The sequence below is a fragment of the Phocoena phocoena genome, chromosome 8, assembly GCF_963924675.1.
Source record: "Phocoena phocoena chromosome 8, mPhoPho1.1, whole genome shotgun sequence".
In the NCBI taxonomy this organism is placed as follows: Eukaryota; Metazoa; Chordata; class Mammalia; order Artiodactyla; family Phocoenidae; genus Phocoena; species Phocoena phocoena.
This window is the reverse complement of record NC_089226.1, coordinates 10144902-10164208: the sequence shown is the minus strand read 5'-3', so window position 1 is coordinate 10164208 and position 19307 is coordinate 10144902. Positions and strand designations below refer to the sequence as shown.

The following is a 19307-nucleotide window of genomic DNA, read 5'->3' as shown; positions in this document are numbered from 1 at the left end:
ACCATCAGAATGAGACATTTCTCCAAAGGGGGGGAATATGAGCCCTCTCATCAAAGAAGATGCCTCTTAGCCTCGTTCTCCTGTTCTCTGTAACCCAAGCTTGGCGTGAGTGCCAGTCTGACCCCTCAAAGCAGCCTGCCTTGACCCGGCAAGTATTTGTTTCCCAGCTGGGTCATTACACTGGGAAGCTCTTCCTGACCTTTCTGTATTCTTGGGATTGGATGGAATGGCAGTAATAAAGGTTACTCTGAACAGGGTGGAGCTTCTTCAGAGAACAGTTTGCCCTTAGCTTGGGTGATACCATGTCTTTTCTCTGTCTATGATGAAACACATCTTCTCGACATGTGAAGATCTCATAAAAAAAAAAAAAAAAAAAAAAAAGGCCCCAGGAAAGAGATCGCACCACCTCTCCTCTCTTGGTTACTTCTTAATATGTTTTCGAGACCTACTATTGAGAAAGTTCTGCTGATGATCTAACTGAAATCCCCCATGGTATAATGCAAACTCATTCTCTCTTGTTTTGTCCTCAGTGAAGATGAGAGACTATCAGGTCATTATCCTTTGAGAATATTCCTTCAGAGACTTATTGTTAGTAATTTGGGCTGTTGCTTCCAGATTGTAAGAGAAGCCTTGATTTGGGCTTCTCCAGTTACTTGGTGCTCACTGATTCTCCGGTGGAGGCTGTGGAGCCCTGCAGACACAGTGGAGGAATTGGCAACCACACACGTTAGAAGACAGAGCCAGTCTCAGAGGTGAGCAGAGTAGGAAGTGGCCCGCCCGTTCAGAAAGTTCTTAGGGACACTGGACAATTCCTCTGAATTGCCTTCTCCATGCTTGGACTCCTTCCCAAAATGCCTCTATTAGTTGACACACCTTTTGTTTAGCAGCCAGAGAGATTAGGCTGAAAATGTAGATAACTCAGGAGAAGTAATTCTCAAGTTCAACAAACATTTTTGGGGCACTTACAGAGAATCAGGTGCTGTCCTAGGTGCTTGGGGCACAAAGATGGATACAAGTGGCCCTTCCTTGAGGAGCTCACGGCCTGTGGGGGAGACTAGGGTGCAAAAGATAATTTCAGTAGAATATGGAATTTGGACTAAAACATTAAAAAAACATTAAAAAAAAAAAAAGGTCTGAGGAAAAGATCTGCTGGGAGGGAGATGGGAGGAGGGTCCTGGGAACTAGATTTCACCCCCGAATAGCCTTACTTTTCTCGCACTAAGGTACCCCTTAGTACCTACAGTTCTGGTCTGCATCTCGCTCAGAGAATCTAGTCTTCATGGTAGATGAGATTTGTGTGGTCATTTCACCTTTGAGCAAACTGAGAAGTCCAAGGTCAGTGGACAAAGCTGGTGAGTGGCAGAGATGGCTCTAGAATACTGATCTCCTGCAACCTAACTACGGTATTCTGCCCACCCCATGTCCCTAGGAGCCTGTCTTGGCCCAGGATGGAGCCATATCTTCATCAGCAAACCCATGGATCAGACAGGCCTCATCCATTGTTAGGGGCAGGGTGATGGTTGTCCTAGGACGACTGCCTTTGTACCACTCCAGGGGGCTGTCTGAGGCAGCATCGGAGGTAGAGGCTCTGGTTCTGTTATTTATTTTTTGCTGTGTGGTCCTGGGCAGGTTACTCAGTCTTTCTGGGCCTCAGTGTCTTTCTCCTTGGTAAGATGGAGAGTATACGTTTCTTCTTCATCTTGTAAGACAGAATTCAGTAGATGTGTCTGAAGAATTGTGCTCACGTTATCATTAGTTAATAAAACTGAGATTTCTTTGGTGGTCTATGAGGCTTCTGAGTCTGCTACTCTGGTTACTATAAGCTGAACAGTGGTTTGTTGTTTCTTTGATGAGATGTCACTTTTCTGATATATTGATACGTGGTGAAAATGAGTTTCTAATTTGTGGGCTGCTCTTGGCTGTCTGTCTCTTCAGTGTTGGTCTGCTTAAGGTTCTGAATCCAGGCTTATTTCTCCTTCTCTGTCTCCCCTCCCTCTCCCTCACCCCACCCCCTTTCCTTCTCCTAAATCTACATACTATCCTTGGACTGTTTTATTCACTCTCTTGAATTTAATTATTCCTGCATGGTGATGATTCTCACACTTACATCTCAGACCTCATCTCTGAACTCTTCACCTTTCCCTCCAAACCAGTTCCTGTCATTCTGTTCCTTGAGGTGAGGGTTGGTACCCTTCAGTTTTGCAAAGTTTCCTTCCTTTGGAGGAAGTCTGTCTTCTCATCTCCACCACCATCTCGGCTCCCTGGGCCACCACCATCTCTCACATATGTTATTCAAGCGTCCTCCTAACTCACACATGTTATTCAAGTGTCCTCCTAACTGGTCTCCCTGATGCCGCTCACCCTGCAGCCAGAGTTACCATTCAGTGCCTTGGATGGATGCTTCCTTTTTTTTTTTTTTTTTTTTTTGCGGTACGCGGGCCTCTCACTGTCGTGGCCTCTCCCGTTGCGGAGCACAGGCTCCAGACATGCAGGCTCGGTGGCCATGGCTCACGGGCCCAGCCGCTCCGCGGCATGTGGGATCTTTCCAGACCCGGGCACGAACCTGTGTCCCCTGCATCGGCAGGCGGACTCTCAACCACTGCGCCACCAGGGAAGCCCTTAGATGCTTCCTTTTATTTCTAGGTCTTCACAGACATTGTTCCCTTGTGTGGAATTCCTCTCTTGTAACACTGACCCCCTTGACCACCCTGCCCTTCTTCTCCTTTGGATCTTACCCTAGTTATTGTCCCTCTAGCAAGTATTTCCTGACTCACGTATTTATTACATCTGTGTTCTTAAGTTGTGACTACTTGATCACATTGTATCTTTCACTGGATCAGAAGCTGTGAGGGCAGAGTTAATTGTGTTCAGTGTTTGTTTTATTCAGTGCTTGCTAAGCTCTTTGCATGGAATGTAGTAAACATATACTTAGGGAGTGAATAAATAATCAAATGGATGAAGGACTCTAAGGAAATTTGATTTTCACGGAATTCTATTGGAAGTCATTTTACAAAGCAGGAAGTCCTCTTGAAGTTGAATAATTATGCCCTCGTGGGCCATTTATGTAAATCTGGATTACTATGTATTGTTTGTCTGTTTTAAGTCTTTTGGTTTCTTTCATGGTTTTTCCCTTGTACTGTGTCTTCCCTCAGACTGCAAGTGCCCAGACACCAGACGTGGCTGCTCTTCTAAGGGTGTTCTCTATTTGGGGAGACAGCTTTGGCATGACCAGGTGAAGAGTGGTTGACCTCTCCCAAAACGAGGCTCCAGAGAGCGAGAGCACGTTGGGGGCAGTATTTTGGCTTGTAGTCAACCCGGGGCCCAGGTACAGTCTACAAATCGTGGTTAGCCTTTTCCCACCAAAGACCTGTGGCAGCTTTGAAGGCTATTTTTATTTTTGGAGCTGTGGTTGCCGTGGTAACACAGTACATTTTCCCTAGTCTTCTGATTCCAGGTCAGGACAACAGTTGTTCCTCTTGCAGGAGAGAAGGATTTTGTGATAGATGCACCCTTCCTTCTACCCTTTTTCCCTCCTACTTAATCCAACCAATATTTACTGAACGCAGATTACGTGCCAGGTACTGATCTAGACACCAGAACCAATAGTGAACAAAACAGTTTCTGCCCTAGAGAGCTTACATCCTAGAGAGGGGATAAAGACAGTAAACAAATGAACAATGCAACGTTGATCCCTACTTATTTAAAAACAAGTTACTTGAGCACATCACTGAAAGGGAATTCTTGTGTTTTCTAAAATTGGGAAATCAGGAGTTGTAAAAGGAATGCCTTCCACGCTGCGCTGGAGAGAGATATGTTGGGCGTGGAGCTGGGGGCTGACTCCCCTCCCACCAACAGTAGGACTTCATTCAGTTCTGGAATGCAGATGCACCTGTTCCTCTGACCTCTCCCAAGACCTAGGGAGACATGGTATTAAGCTGGGCCTCTCTCTGCAGCTGTCAGGTGCCAGGGCGGTTGTTCTCCTGGTGTTTTGCTTCTTTCTTCCTCTTTGCTCCAGTGGAAGCCAAGAGCCAAAGGGCTGCCAATACAAATGGCCCTTCTTTATGTCGTGTAATGAGAGCCCTGAAGGCAGGTTGGGAATGCCATTAACTGGGGGACTATAGAGTATGGAGCCTTGAAGGGGGAGCCTGGGGGGAGGTGCAGAGGAGAGAGGGGATGCTGACACCTGCTGTTGGGAGATTCTGGTCAGAGCGGCAGAGAATGGTGCCCGCTTGGACACAAATGAACGCAGTGCTGGCGATAGCAGTGTGATAATCTCTCAATGTGGGGAGCATTTGATCCTTTTCTCCGTGATTTACAAGGCCCCGGGCTCCGGAAGCCGGCACAGAGTATAATTATTCTTTTGTATTTGCCCCAGCACTTACCACAGCGCCTGGCACACACCGAGCCTTCCAGTAACATGCTTCTGGCACGACGCTCCACCACTTCATTTGTTCCCGCATCCTAGGGGGTGGATGTAATGAGTATGTCCACTTGGATTTAAGGGAATTGAAACTCCGAAACACGCCCACATCCATACAACTGAGTAATGATGGAAACCTGACTCTAAAAGGTTGTGTCCTGTCACCTTTAATTTAGGCCTTTTTCTGTATTGTACAAACATGTATACATCTGGCATTATACCAAGGCTGATGTTTGTGTGCTGACGATGTGGGTCATTAAAATCCACAGGAAATGGTAAGTAAAGACCAAATATCAGAAGTGGCTGTTTCAGCATGCCTCACCCTGTGAAAAGCTTTGATTGGATTTTACTTGCCCTCCATTCCCTTCCCATTTGGAGGGACACATGAAACCTTCAGGCTGTCACAGCGAGGCGGGTCCAAATCCCGCAAAATCTGACAGCTTGGTTGCTCTGTGCCCGCCACTGAGCTCTGACTGGCCTGTGCCCTTGAAGGGTTTAGTCTAGTGTGTTGATTATTCATCCACTCATTTGTTCAACAACAGATTTTAATTGAGCGTCTATTAGGCAGTCAATGCAAGTCATACACATAAGTGCAAAATTTGAAAATGTGGCCAGTGCTTCCACAGAGGGGACACCAGTAGCCGTTAACATTTGGTAGTCCTGGTGATTGGCCAGCATTTGTTGTGAAGGACATCCTCTCTGTAGAAGATCTTCCTGAGGAAGTGGGGTTGCATGGACATTTTGTTTTAGGAGAGCAGAAGCAATTTCCTCGCAACATAGGGTCTAGCTCATTCATTTCACAGAATAGGCAAAGATGGCTCATGTTTAGTTGGCTGGAGAATCCCAGCTGTGAACATGGGGGTAACCAGGGCTTTTTCTGCTCCTTCCATTTTCTGCTGGACATAGAACCACTGAACGTTCCTTTGGTTTCTCCAGCAGAGGATGGGCAGGAAAAACAAAAATTCTGTTTCTCACAAACATCGTTGATGCAGTGATTCAGAATTTAGGTATTTTGGGCTTGTTAATTGCATTTTTCTCCCTCATAGCCACAGAGAATCTAGAGTTCTAGAGCCTCTACCCGCAGTTGCCTGCTAGATTAAGGCCCCTTTGCTTGACAGGTGCTATTTGCAAATAATTCACTTTCACTGTCTTAATCAGCTCAGTAGTATCCTCAGAAGGTTAATAAGAAATAGTTGGCACCGATAGCCTCATCCACCAGAGGGCAGACAACAGAAGCAAGAAGAACTACAATTCTGCAGCCTGTGGAACAAAAACCACATTCACAGAAAAATAGACAAAATGAAAAGGCAGAGGACATTGTACCAGACGAAGGGACCAGATAAAACCCCAGAAAAACAACTAAATGAAGTGGAGATAGGCAACCTTCCAGAAAAAGAATTCAGAATAATGATAGTGAAGATGATCAGGGACCTTGGGAAAAGAATGGAGGCAAAGATCGAGAAGATACAAGAAATGTTTAACAAAGACCTAGAAGAATTAAAGAACAAACACCTAGAAGAATTAAAGAACAAACAAACAGAGATGAACAATACAATAACTGATATGAAACATACACTAGAAGGAATCAGTAGCAGAATAACTGAGGCAGAAGAACGGATAAGTGACCTGGAAGACAGAAGGGTGGAATTCACTGCTGCGGAACAGAATAAAGAAAAAAGAATGAAAAGAAATAAAGACAGCCTAAGAGACCTCTGGGACAACATTAAACGCAACAACATTCGCATTATAGGGGTCCCAGAAGGAGAAGAGAGAGAGAAAGGACCTGAGAAAATATTTGAAGAGATTATAGTCGAAAACTTCGCTAACATGGGAAAGGAAATAGCCACCCAAGTCCAGGAATCGCAGAGAGTCTCACGCAGGATAAACCCAAGGAGAAACACGCCAAGACACGTAGTAGTCAAATTGACAAAAATTAAAAGACAAAGAAAAATTATTGAAAGCAACAAGGGAAAAATGAAAATAACATACACGGGAACTCCCATAGGTTAACAGCTGATTTCTCAGCAGAAACTCTACAAGCCAGAAGGGAGTGCCACGATATATTTAAAGTGATGAAAGGGAAGAATCTACAACAAAGACTACTCTACCCAGCAAGGATCTCATTCAGATTCAATGGAGAAATCAAAAGCTTCACAGATAAGCAAAAGCTAAGAGAATTCAGCATCACAAAACGAGTTCTACAACAAATGCTAAAGGAGCTTCTCTAAGTGGGAAACACAAGAGAAGAAAAGGACCTACAAAAACAAACCCATAACAATTAAGAAAATGGTCACAGGAACATACATATCGATAATTACCTTAAACTTGAATGCATTAAATGCTCCAACCGAAAGACACAGGCTCACTAAATGGATACAAGAACAAGACCCATATATATGCTGTCTACAAGAGACCAATTTCAGACCTATGGACACATACAGACTGAAAGTGAGGGGATGGAAAAAGATATTCCATGCAAATGGAAATGAAAAGAAAGCTGGAGTAGCAGTACTCAGATAAAATAGACTTTAAAATAAAGAATGTCACAAGAGACAAGGAAGGACACTACATAATGATCAAGGGATCAATCCAAGAAGAAGATATAACAATTATAAATATATGTGCACCCAACATAGGAGCAGTTCAATACATAAGGCAACTGCTAACAGCTCTAAAAGAGGAAATTGATAGTAACACAATAGTGAGGGACTTTAGCATCTCACTTACACCAATGGACAGATCATCCAGACAGCAAATTAATAAGGACACACACGCTTTAATTGACACAACAGACCAGATAGATTTAATTGATATTTATAAGACATTCCATCCAAAAACAGCAGATTACACTTTCTTCTCAAGTGCACATGGAGCATTCTCCAGGATAGATCACATCTTGGGTCACAAATCAAGCCTCGATAAATTTAAGAAAATTGAAGTCATACTAAGCACCTTTTCCAACCACAATGCTCTGAGATTAGAAATCAGTTACATGGAAAAAAACGTAAAAAACAAAAACACACGGAGCCTAAACAATATGTTACTAAATAACCAACAGGTCACTGAAGAAATCAAAGGGGAAATCAATAAATACCTAGAGACAAATTACAATGAAAACACGATGATCCAAAACTTATGGGATGCAGCAAAAGCAGTTCTAAGAGGGAAGTTTATAGCTATACAAGCCTACCTCAAGAAACAATAAAAATCTCAAATAAACAATCTAACCTTACACCTAAAGGAACTAGAGAAAAAAGAACAAACAAAACCCAAAGTTAGTAGAAGGAAAGAAATCATACAGATCAGAGCAGAAATAAATGAAATAGAAACAAAGAAAACAGTAGCAAAGATCAATAAAACTAAAAGCTGGTTCTTTGAGAAGATAAACAAAACTGATAAACCTTTAGCCAGACTCATCAAGAAAAAGAGGGAGAGAACTCAAATCAATAAAATTAGAAATGAAAAAGGAGAAGTTACAACGGACACCGCAGAAATACAAAGCATCATAAAAGACTACTACAAGCAACTCTATCCCAATAAAATGGACAACCTGGAAGAAGTGGACAAATTCTTAGAAAGGTATAACCTTCTAAGACTGAACCAGGAAGAAATAGAAAATATGAACAGACCAATCACAAGTAATGGAATTGAAACTGTGATTAAAAATCTTCCAACAAACAAAAGTCCAGGACCAGATGGCTTCCCAGGTGAATTCTATCAAACATTTAGAGAAGAGCTAACACCCACCCTTCTCAAACTCTTCCAAAAAATTGCAGAGGAAGGAACACTCCCAAACTCATTCCATGAGGCCACCATCACACCGATACCAAAACCAGACAAAGATACTACAAAAAAAGAAAATTACAGACCAATATCACTGATGAATGTAGATGCAAAAATCCTCAACAAAATACTAGCAAACAGAATCCAACAACACATTAAAAGGATCATACACCATGATCAAGTGGGATTCATCCCAGGGATGCAAGGGTTCTTCAATATACGCAAATCAATCAATGTGATACACCATATTAACAAATTGAAGAGGAAAAACCGTATGATCATCTCAATAGATTGAGAAAAAGCTTTTGACAAAATTCAACACCCATTTATGATAAAAACTCTCCAGAAAGTGGGCATAGAGGGAATCTACCTCAACATAGTAAAGACCATATATGACAAACCCACAGCAGACATCATTCTCAATGGTGAAAAACTGAAAACATTTCCTCTAAGATCAGGAACAAGACAAGGATGTCCACCCTCACCACTATTACTCTACATAGTTTTGGAAGTCCTAGCCATGGCAGTCAGAGAAGAAAAAGAAACAGAAGGAATACACATTGGAAAAGAAGAAGTAAAACTGTCACTGTTTGCAGATGACATGATACTATACATAGAGAATCCTAAAGATGCCACCAGAAAACTACTTGAGCTAATCAATGAATTTGGTAAAGTTGCAGGATACAAAATTAATGCACAGAAATCTCTTGCATTCCTATACACTAACAGTGAAAGATCAGAAAGAGAAATTAAGGAAACAATCCCATTCACCAATGCAAGAAAAAGAATAAAACACCTAGGAATAAACCTACCTAAGGAGGTAAAAGACCTGTACTCAGAAAACTATAAGACACTGATGAAAGAAATCAAAGATGATACAAACAGATGGAGAGATATACCATGTTCTTGGATTGGAAGAATCAATATTGTGAAAATGACTATACTACCCCAAGCAATCTACAGATTCAGTGCAATCCCTATCAAATTACCCGTGGCATTTTTTACAGAACTAGAATACAAAAATCTTAAAATTTGTATGGAGACACAAAAGACCCCGAATAACCAAAGCAATCTCGAGGAAAAAAAACGGAGTTGGAGGAATCAGACTCCCTGACTTCAGACTATACTACAAAGCTACAGTAATCAAGACAGTATGGTACTGGCACAAAAACAGAAATATAGATCAATGGAACAGGATAGAAAGCCCAGAGATAAACCCACGCACCTGTGATCAACTAATCTATGACAAAGGAGGCAAGGATATACAATGGAGAAAAGACAGTCTCTTCAATAGGTGGTGCTGGGAAAACTGGACAGCTACATGTAAAAGGATGAAATTAGAACATTCCCTAACACCATACACAAAAATAAACTCAAAATGGATTAGAGACCTAAATATAAGAACGGACACTATAAAACTCAGAGGAAAACATAAGGAGAACACTCTATGACATAAATCACAGCAAGATCTTTTTTGATCCACCTCCTAGAGTAATGGAAATAAAAACGAAAATAAACAAATGGGACCTAATGAAACTTAAAAGCTTTTGCAAAGCAAAGGAAACTGCAAACAAGATGAATAGACAGCCCTCAGAATGGGAGAAAATATTTGCAAATGAAGCAATGGGCAAAGGATTAATGTCCAAAATATATAAACAGTTCATGCAGCTCAATATTAAAAAAACAAACAACCCAATCAAAAAATGGGCAGAAGACCTAAATAGACATTTCTCCAAAGAGGACATACAGATGGCCAGCAGGCACATGAAAAGCTGCTCAACGTCACTAATTATTAGAGAAATGAAAATTCAAACTACAATGAGGTATCACCTCACACCAGTTAGAATGGGCATCATCAGAAAATCTACAAACAACAAATGCTGGAGAGTGTGTGGAGAAAAGGGAACCCTCTTGCACTGTTGGTGGGAATGTAAATTGATACAGCCACTATGGAGAACAGTACGGAGGTTCCTTAAAAAACTAAAAATAGAATTACCATATGACCCAGCAATCCCACTACTGGGCATATACCCAGAGAAAACCATAATTCAAAAAGACACATGCACCCCAATGTTCGTTGCAGCACTATTTACAATAACCAGGTCATAGAAGCAACCTAAATGCCTGTTGACAGATGAATGGATAAAGAAGATGTGGTACATATATACAATGGAATATTACTCAGCCATAAAAAGGCACGAAATTGGGTCATATGTAGAGATGTGGATGGATCTAGAGACTGTCATACAGGGTGAAGTAAGTCAGAAAGAGAAAAACAAAATTTCGTATATTAATGCATATATGTGGAACCTAGAAAAATGGTACAGATGAACTGGTTTGCAGGGCCGAAATAGATACACAGATGTAGAGAACAAACTTATGGACACCAAGGCGGGAAAGTTGGGTGGGGTGGTGGTGGTGGGATGAATTGGGAGATTGGGATTGACATATATACATTAATATATGTTAAAAGGTAACTAATAAGAACCTGCTGTATAAAAAAATAAATAAAATTCAAAAAAAAAAAAGAGAGACATGCTGTGGCCAATGATGAGCTGTTATGGGAGTCCAAAGTCTCAGCACCTTTGCCTCAACCCGGGTGATACCAAAAAGACATCCTAGGTCAAAGCTCCCCATGGAACTGGCAAAAACAAACAAACAAACAAACCTGAAATAGTTGGCACCATGCAGGGAACTCCAAACCCCACTCATCCAGGTTAAGTGGATAGGTAATGGAGAATGACTGAATGAACGAACCTTTAAAAATAAATATATTGTGCATTTAATACATGTAAATATTACATATGTATGCGTGCATTTATACACATACGTATATGTACATATACATATATTTTTAAACCCTGGGTGTCCCATAGGGCAAGTGAGGTCCCATTGGGTATATATACGTATACATATATTTTTAAACCCTGGGTGTCCCATAGGGCAAGTGAGGTCCCATTGGCCGTGGGACGGTGACTCACATTTACCAGCAAGGAATTTTAATTTGCGTATTGAATACGATTCTTGTCTTGATGTCCGCAGTCGGGTTAGATCCATCCACGTCACAGAGACTTAAGAGACTTGGCCTGCCCTGTTCTGGTTGCGGACAGGATAAGCCCACCTGTGGCTGAGCGATGAAGGGTCTGGAGGCACAGGTGGCGACTGATTGTGAATTAGAGCGTGATGGGGGCAGCTGAGGAAGAGAATGTTTCTACCTCTCCCAAGGCTGTTCCTCTGCGAAATACTGTCCATAACTTCCCAGGCCGACTCTGTTCCTCACTCTGTCTACGCAGATGACTTCCCAGGGGCTGCCTTTGAATTTTATTCCAGTAGCAATTTCCAGCCTGCTTCCATGGGGTAAAATTCCAGCCTGGAGCAAGTTTTCTTCCCTCGGGCTGCTTTGCATTGTCAGTTTCCTCCCACATAAATGGAGGATCCTGATAATCCCCACCTTGTAGGTTGGTTTGAAGATGAACTAAGAAAGGCAAGGCATCTCTCATCTGTGCACAGTACGTGCTCACTTTTCTGATCGTTTCCTTTTATCTCCCTCCCCTTCAAATTCAAGGGAAAGAGGTGTTTTCATATTGGTGTCCTTTGGGGCCAAGCTTATCTGATCTGAAGGACAGGCCCTGGGACTTGTGGTTCTTTGTCATTGCACCACCTTTGCTGAGTGACTTGGGGTTGGCAGACCTGGAAAAAATAGTGGTCCAGAGGGTGGTTAGGGCAGTGTGTGATAGCTAAGGCAGCCTGTCCTGTCTCAGTATTTCCCCATGCACTTCTGGAACCTGATCCCCCTTCTTACGGGAAAGGGAGGGGGCCAAGTAACCAGCGCTGCAGGTGTTACGCGTATTTTGCCCGTGCTGAGTTTCCTGTGATGTGGCTTCATGAATCTTTGATGTTAGCTTAATCAGTGCTGCTGTAAGGCTCTGTTGGAGGACTAAGTGCTGGAGGGCAAGATTGTCTTCTGAGATTGAGATGAGTGACAGTCTTTGACAGGCAGGATAATAAGGCGAGAAGATGCTTTTGGTGCTAGGGAGAAGATGCAGAAAGAGAACTTTTAGAAAAATGAGAAGTTGTAAGAAGGAGCCAAGGTAAGATTTAAAGACAGTCTTTAAGAGAGATGACGGGGGGCGGGGGGGAGCGGGAGGTACAAACTGTTAGGTGTAAGATAGGCTCAAGGATGTATTGTACAACATGGGGAATACAGCCAATATTTTGTAATAACTCAATGAAAGTTACCTTTAAAAATTACATAAAAAATTAAAAATTAAGTTTAAAAACATATGAAGCATTTGTGAGATTAGGATTGATTTTGTGTGTGTTCTGTGATGCTTCTGCCATCTTTCATGAGACTTATTTGGGGAACTTATAGTTTGAGAAACACTTCAACTTGTTATATCTGAATATTTTATGAGCACTTAGTCTTATATTAGTAGGAATATTGTGATCTGTTTTATCCCCATCAACATCAGTGATAAATATTGTTTGAATATGTACTGTGTAAGAGACATGTTTAATATTTAGGAAAATAGGAAAGCAAACATTTAAGTCTGCTTTGGTAGAATCTGCCACTTAATACTGATGTGAACTTGACATATTTTTTTCTTTTTTGAGATTCCTCTTCTCACCACCCAATTTTATTATCTTCATTATATTTGTCACTTTTGAAATGATCCTATTTTTTAGGTTGTCTTTGTCGATGATCTGTATCCCATCTCTGCAGCTCTACTGCTAAGCCACAAGAATGTGAGGTCTTCAGGAGCAGGGACCTTGGCCGCTACTATGTCTCTGGTTAGAACAGAGCTGGTACCTAGAAAACACTCAACGACAGCACAGAACGCATATATTTTATGGAATGAACCGTGGTTAGTAGTCATCCTCATTATGAGTGAGTGCACCAAAGGGCTAGGAAAAAAATGTAAAATACCTCCTCTTTGTTCTAGGAGTTTATATTCTCGGACCCGAAGGGCAGCTGTGGGCAGAACTCTGCTCTAAGAGTATGCTGACTAGAGTTTTATTTTTTGCAATGCTGTTAAATACCTCTGTGGCTTTATACGTGTCTCTTAACTTCTTTGGCCTTTGGTTTCCTGTTCTGAAAGGGAATGAAGTAGACAAGATCTTCTTTTTTCACTTTTCCCCCTTTTAAAATATTTATTTATTTATTTTGGCCGTGCAAGGTCTTTGTTGCAGCATGCAGGATCTTCGTTGCGGTACACATGCGGTATCTAGTTCCCTGACCGGGGATCGAACCCGGGCACCCTGCATTGGGAGTGCGGAGCCTCGCCCACTGGACCACGAGGGAAGTCCAGACAAGATCATCTTTTAGGCCTCTTTTTGCTGTCAGGGTCTGTCCATGACTTTCTTAGTAGAATTATAGACGACGATAAAATGATAAGCTGTCGACAGAGTAACAGTGAAAGGAAGCAGGGCGCAACAGGAGTCTGCAGAAGTGGGCCAGGACGGTTTCTGTCTCTGCCCATGAAACGCCTCTCCAGGTATCTGAGTGACACTGGTCCTCCACTCCCTGCTGTGTAGCCAAGGTCACCTCGCCCTCCTGGTTCAGTTCATACAGCTCCCTTCTCCGCCAATCACTGAGCTTTCAAACTGATTTTCCCTGCAGATATCCTTACTTACTTAAACCTTACTCAGCTTCCTTGCATGTTTAAGGCCAGAAGGGGCCTTTGTGGTCATCCAGCACACTCAGCAAACAGAGGTTCAGAACGGTGAGGCTACTTGCTCTGTGTGCTGCCGAGTTAGTGGCAGAGCCAGAGCTGGACCCAGACTCCTGAGCCCAGCCCCAGCACTATTGCTGCACCGTACTTGTGCTCTGTTTTCCATATGTTTTTATTCTTAATAGGCGAGTGTTGCTTTATGCACGACTCCAAAATGAGTGTATACGGACGCTATAGAGAACCCAGTTGGGAGCCCTAACCCACTTCAGCAGCCCTCCTGCTCTCGCTGCAGATACAAGGCTCACTGAAGATTTGCTACAGACTTACCTTACCATTAGTTGATGAAGGTGGTAATAATTAAGTAGTCAGCAGCTATTTATTGCTTGCCACACATTTGTTTTGCACTGTGCTAAAGTGGTGGGAATGCCAAAGAAGGAGCTAGAACTGCCCTCAAGCGCTGACAGGCAGAGGAAGCAGGACCTTCCAGATTTCTCCCTCGCCTGCCCCCATCACCTGCAGTCAGGCGCCTCCTGCCTCTTTCCCCGCTCGTCGGTTCTCTCCATCCTCATCTCCTTAGCTCGAGCCTTCATCCCCTCTGTTTTACTGAGAGGGCTTCCTTATAGGCCTCCCACTTAACCCTTTACTTTCTTCTAATAAACAAATCACTCCCCTCTCCAGGTTTCTTCAATGCCTCCTTGTCCTCTACAGGATGAAATTTCCTCCTGCTTTTGGAACACACAAGGCCCTTTGTGATGCAGACCCTGCTTACTTGCGCACATTCGTCTCTTGCCATTCCCACGTCCTCCTTCATCTCCAACAGTGTGGGCTTCGTGCTAAGGTCGAGGTCCTTGACGGAGCTGGCATCTGTTTCTTGCCATGTACCAATCTCTCCACTTGGAATGTGGTCTGCTAGTTAAATTTTACTCATCTTTTAAATGTCAGCTCAAATCCTTCCTCCTCTGTGGAGTGCTATCTGTGTTCCCACGCAACCCAGGTGTTCTTTCACTGGTATGGGTACTGAACTTTGTACGTACTTTTCCCCATCGTGCCCTCTGTGAAGCAGTTACCTTGTTGTGTGTGATCTCATTGTTCGATGGACTGTCTCTTTCTCCACTAGGCAGTAAACTCCTTAAGGGTGGAATGTATCTTTCTCTTTGTGTTCCCTCAAATGGAGCCTAGCACATAGTAAGTGCTCCAGAAATGCTGGTTTGAATGAAAGATGTGATTTCACTAAGTACTATTGAAACTAAGTCAAGGAGGAAGAGTTATTCCAAATGCTGTAGAAATGTCAGAAAGAATTGAGATAGGAAAAAAGGCCATTAGGCGGTCATTGGTGACCTTTGATAAAGGAACGGTTTGTATCAGGCAATAGAATTGGAAGCTTGATTGTAGGGGGTGAAGTGAATAGAGAGGGAGTGGATGCAGCTGGTGGGGATCACCAGTTCGGGGAGGTGGGTAATGAAAGAGAAAAAGGTGGGTAGCTTCAAGCAGTATGATGCAACCAAAGTAGTCTGACCCATTTGGAGTGAATATTCGCCCTCTTGGGGCAACTGGGCATCACAAATACCAACTTATCTCATCCAAACGAGACTGGCAGCTGAGCTCAGGAATGGAGCCTGCCCATGCAGTGTCATTCATTACCTTCTCACTCAAATTGCCCAGAGAAGGAACTGGATGTAAAGAAGAGTCTGAAGCAGATGGCTTTTTTGATCTGAAGAATCCTAGCTAAAGAATCAGGGAAGGGCCAGGGTTTCCCCTGCTTGTTGTAAACCGCCCCTCCCCACTCATTTACTGCTGAAATGTGAGTGATGAGCAGAAAAGAGAGAGGAGAACAGGAGCGTTTTGAGTGACAAGAACGTGTAGGGTATGTATGTACACGTGGAATACTTTTTGAGTGTCACCTCTGCAGATGGGCAATTACAGAATGGAAGTAGAGCTTCTGGACCGTGCTCCTCTAATTTCCCCTCAACTCTGAGTCGGATCTCCTTAGCCAGTGATTCATGTTGTTGGGGAGGAAGAAAAAAATTTCCTATATCCTTCTGGGTTCTTCTGGCTGGTCTAAGAATGAAATCGACATGAGACAGATGAACAGGAGAAAATCAAACAGAAGTTTAATAACATGTGCACGTGGGAGAGACCCAGGAAATCTGAGTAATTTGCCATAATGGCCCAAGCCCTCTTCTTAAATACCATCCTCAGATAAAGACAAAAGAGGATGCTAAGGGTGGGGAGAGTCAGTTCTGGGAGGTGACCGGGAAAGGCACAGTGAACAAGAGTGATTGTGATTCAGGTCTCAGTTGTTCCTTTCCCCACTGATAAGAGTTGCTGGAGATTTGGTCTTCCTCTTCTTCCAGGTGGAGAGGGAGACGGCCTGATAGATGGAGATTTCCCTTACAAATGTAGAAGTCTCTTACAGAAGGGCAACTCCTACTTGGTTTTTAGAGCCCTTCCCTGGTCTGCTGTTTTCTCAGAAAATAACCAGCTTAAAACAATCGATGTGCCAAACAGACATATTTTAGGGTGGCAAATTCTGCTCCCATATAATGTATATGCTCTTAGCCCAGCAGAGTTACATAGAGGACTCAGACCTAGAGGACTCAACACTCTTGTGGGCTTCAGGCATCTTCCAGCACAATCGCCGGCCTAGTCCTGAGCTTGGAAAAGCGTTTAAAGGACGTTGTTGTAGGAGGGGCGCTGTGTTGGTCAGAAAGAACATCGTAGATGAGTTATAGTTACAGTGGAGTTAGGGCAGATGAAGGGACTTGGTTACATTAAATGGGACACTTGTAATCTTGCTTTAAATAAATCAAGAATAGAACAGAATTTGAATAAAAAATATTTCTTCAAATACTGACTTTTAAGTGAGATAATGTGAAAAATGCATAGAGTAGGCACTCAGTACATGTTAGTTTCCCTTTCCTCTATGAAACAAACTTCTGGTTCTTCATAATTAATTGTCTTTAGCCTTTCAGCTTCATTTCTCAACACACATTAGGGTTCTTGAGGGTAGGGTCTTCTGGTACTTTTGTGTCTACTGCTTTCTAGCACAGTACCTGGCCCACCCAAAGTTTGCTTTCTCATCTTTTCCCTGTTTACAGGCTGCCATTCAAAGAGTTCTTTAAATGAATTTTAAGTGAATGAATGATCCACTTTGTAGATCATCAAAATCTATTTTATGCCCTTGTCCATGTGGGTGAATCCCAGAGCAGAAAGTGAAGAGGGTTAATTGAATGTAGGACAGGATGCGATGGGCGGGGTGAGAGGTTGTTTCATTAACATTCTCAAACCAAAAAGTAACGATTTGTGGTTTATTCAACTTCTGTTTTCTTTTGTTCACTATTCCCATAACAGGTGTTCCAGTACCTGTTGCCTTCTTGCTTAGTAAAAAGTGGACAGTGGGGGAATTTCCTGGTCCAGTGGTTAGGACTGTGCGCTTCCACTGCAGGGGGCATGGGTTTGAGTCCCTGGTCAGGGAACTAAGATCCTGCATGCCGCATGGCACGGCCAAAAAAAAAAAAAAAAAAGACAATGAGTGGCGTATACCTTATCAGAAAGTTGTCAAAGTGGTTGACTGAAAAGATAAGCATTTACTCCTGTGTGGAAAACCATTTGTGGAAACAGATCAGGCTGTTAGACCCTGACATCCTCACTCTAGGTCCAGTCCATGCTGTTTCTTCCCAGGCCCCTGAGGGGCTCCCTGTGAGTTGGTAAATGACCAAAGTTCTTGGTTAGAACTGTTTTTATTTCTTCTAATTGGGAAAACAAAAAACCCATGATAACAGTTTTACCATAAACCGGTTTTTCCTGGAGCTAAGGGCAAAGTTGGGTGGGGGATGGAAGGGGATGGGGATGGGAGTCGGGGCAGGGAAGGGGAGGCAAGGAGGCTGAAAGGCCTCTTTCTGGAAAACAGCACGGCCTGCAGTCTGCCCTTGAACTCCATGGTCCCTCCATGGTATCTGACCATTTGTCTGTGATAGGGTTTCTGCATAAACAACCCTCCTCCCCCATGTGTCCCTTGTCCTGTAGGACTCAAGAATTCGTCCTTCTTTCTAGATGCATCAGCTTCTCCTCTCCTTTGGGTGCCTCTGTCCTTGGCCCCTGGGGCAGAACACAGCCTACCTTAACCTTTAGGACTCCTACACTTTCAGTTTAAGGGATTTGAATTCTGTTAACTAGAGGGAAACAGACAGGTGGTGACAAAATTAACTGCCAGTTGGGAAGCCAGAGTCATAAAATGTCTTGAAAACATATTTCTTTTTAATTGAATTGGATCTTCAATCAGCTGTAAAATAGACTCTTGCCACTTTTTTGGGGGGGGGCGAGTGGGGGGTGAATCTGGAACGTTCCTGTGGGAATTCACCAGTTGTTTCTGGAGCATCAGCTGCCCAGTCTGCTTCAGGTCGGCTCCTAAATCAAGCTGCTCCTACCTCGGCTGGCAGTAGAATCAAGTTGGCACTGCCAAGTGTTTCCTACGCTTCTTTCTATGAAGAGGCCCTCAGGGCACTTGCATTTCTGCTCTGCGACTGGCCTACCCTTCCTGAGTCCTGCTCTCAGACCTAAGTGAGATGGTCCTGGCCTCCCTGGTCTTCAAAGCCTCCCCCTTGGGCTCAGGCCAACCCTCCCCTGGCTTCCTGGAAGTCTCTCGAGGCCTGGCTCTGGCTCTAGGAAGTCCTACGCTCTCGCCGGGCACAGTGCTCTGGTTTATTTGGTGTGCCTGTGGCTTTTCCACCAGCTGGTTGATGAAACAGCTCTACTCTGAGCCGTAAGTTATTTTTTTTCAGTTATCATCAAACACTTGTTTATTTCTGTGATTTCACCTGTGGCCCTGAGACCTCATGGCAGGTTGCATTATCGGTCCCATCTCACGTCAGTGCCTGTTGACTGGTGCGGGCAAACGCTTGTCACTTCTCGTTTCGAGGTTTCTGTGGCCTTGGACCTCCCAGATGTTCTTGCTTTCTGGCTAAGCGCTGCCGCCTGCAGGGCAGAGACATTGGCAATTTCAGCAGAATGAACATTCAGGCTCTTCCCAGTGCCCCCACCCCAAGCTCGCATCTCCCCCAGTCTCATCACTGAGGTCATCCTTGCTGCCCAGCCCTTCCCAGTCTTAAGTGAAGGCTATGGCCCAGCGTGGTCATGTGCTCAAGGTGAAAGAATCAAGAATTCTGGAGTGGAAAGCCTGGGTTGAAATCCTCATTCCTTAGCTTACCAACCATTCGCTCTTAGACATGTCATATATTCCCCTGAAGCCTTATTGTCTTCATCTTTAAAATGAGGATCAGGAATTCCCTGGTGGTCCAGTGGTTTGGACTTGGCGCTCTGACTGCCGAGGGCCCTGGTTCGATCCCTGGTCGGCTGGTCGGGGAACTAAAATCCCGCAAGCCACACGGTGCGACCAAAAAAACCAAAAAAAACCCAATAAAATGAGGATCAGA

General features: G+C 43.5%; 1 protein-coding gene across 2 annotated transcripts in view; it reads left to right on the top strand.

Moving 5' to 3' along the window:
- The window catches only part of GRAMD1B (GRAM domain containing 1B), a 171999-nt gene that overhangs the window by 8187 nt on the left and 144505 nt on the right, over positions 1 to 19307 (top strand). The window contains exon 2 of one of the 2 annotated variants that reach the window (XM_065883061.1): positions 739 to 752. In XM_065883061.1, coding sequence (XP_065739133.1) covers positions 739 to 752 — 14 coding nt within the window. Of the gene's footprint in view, positions 1 to 738; positions 753 to 13907; positions 13917 to 19307 lie in introns of both variants that reach the window. The other variant, XM_065883062.1, reaches the window with a different exon arrangement.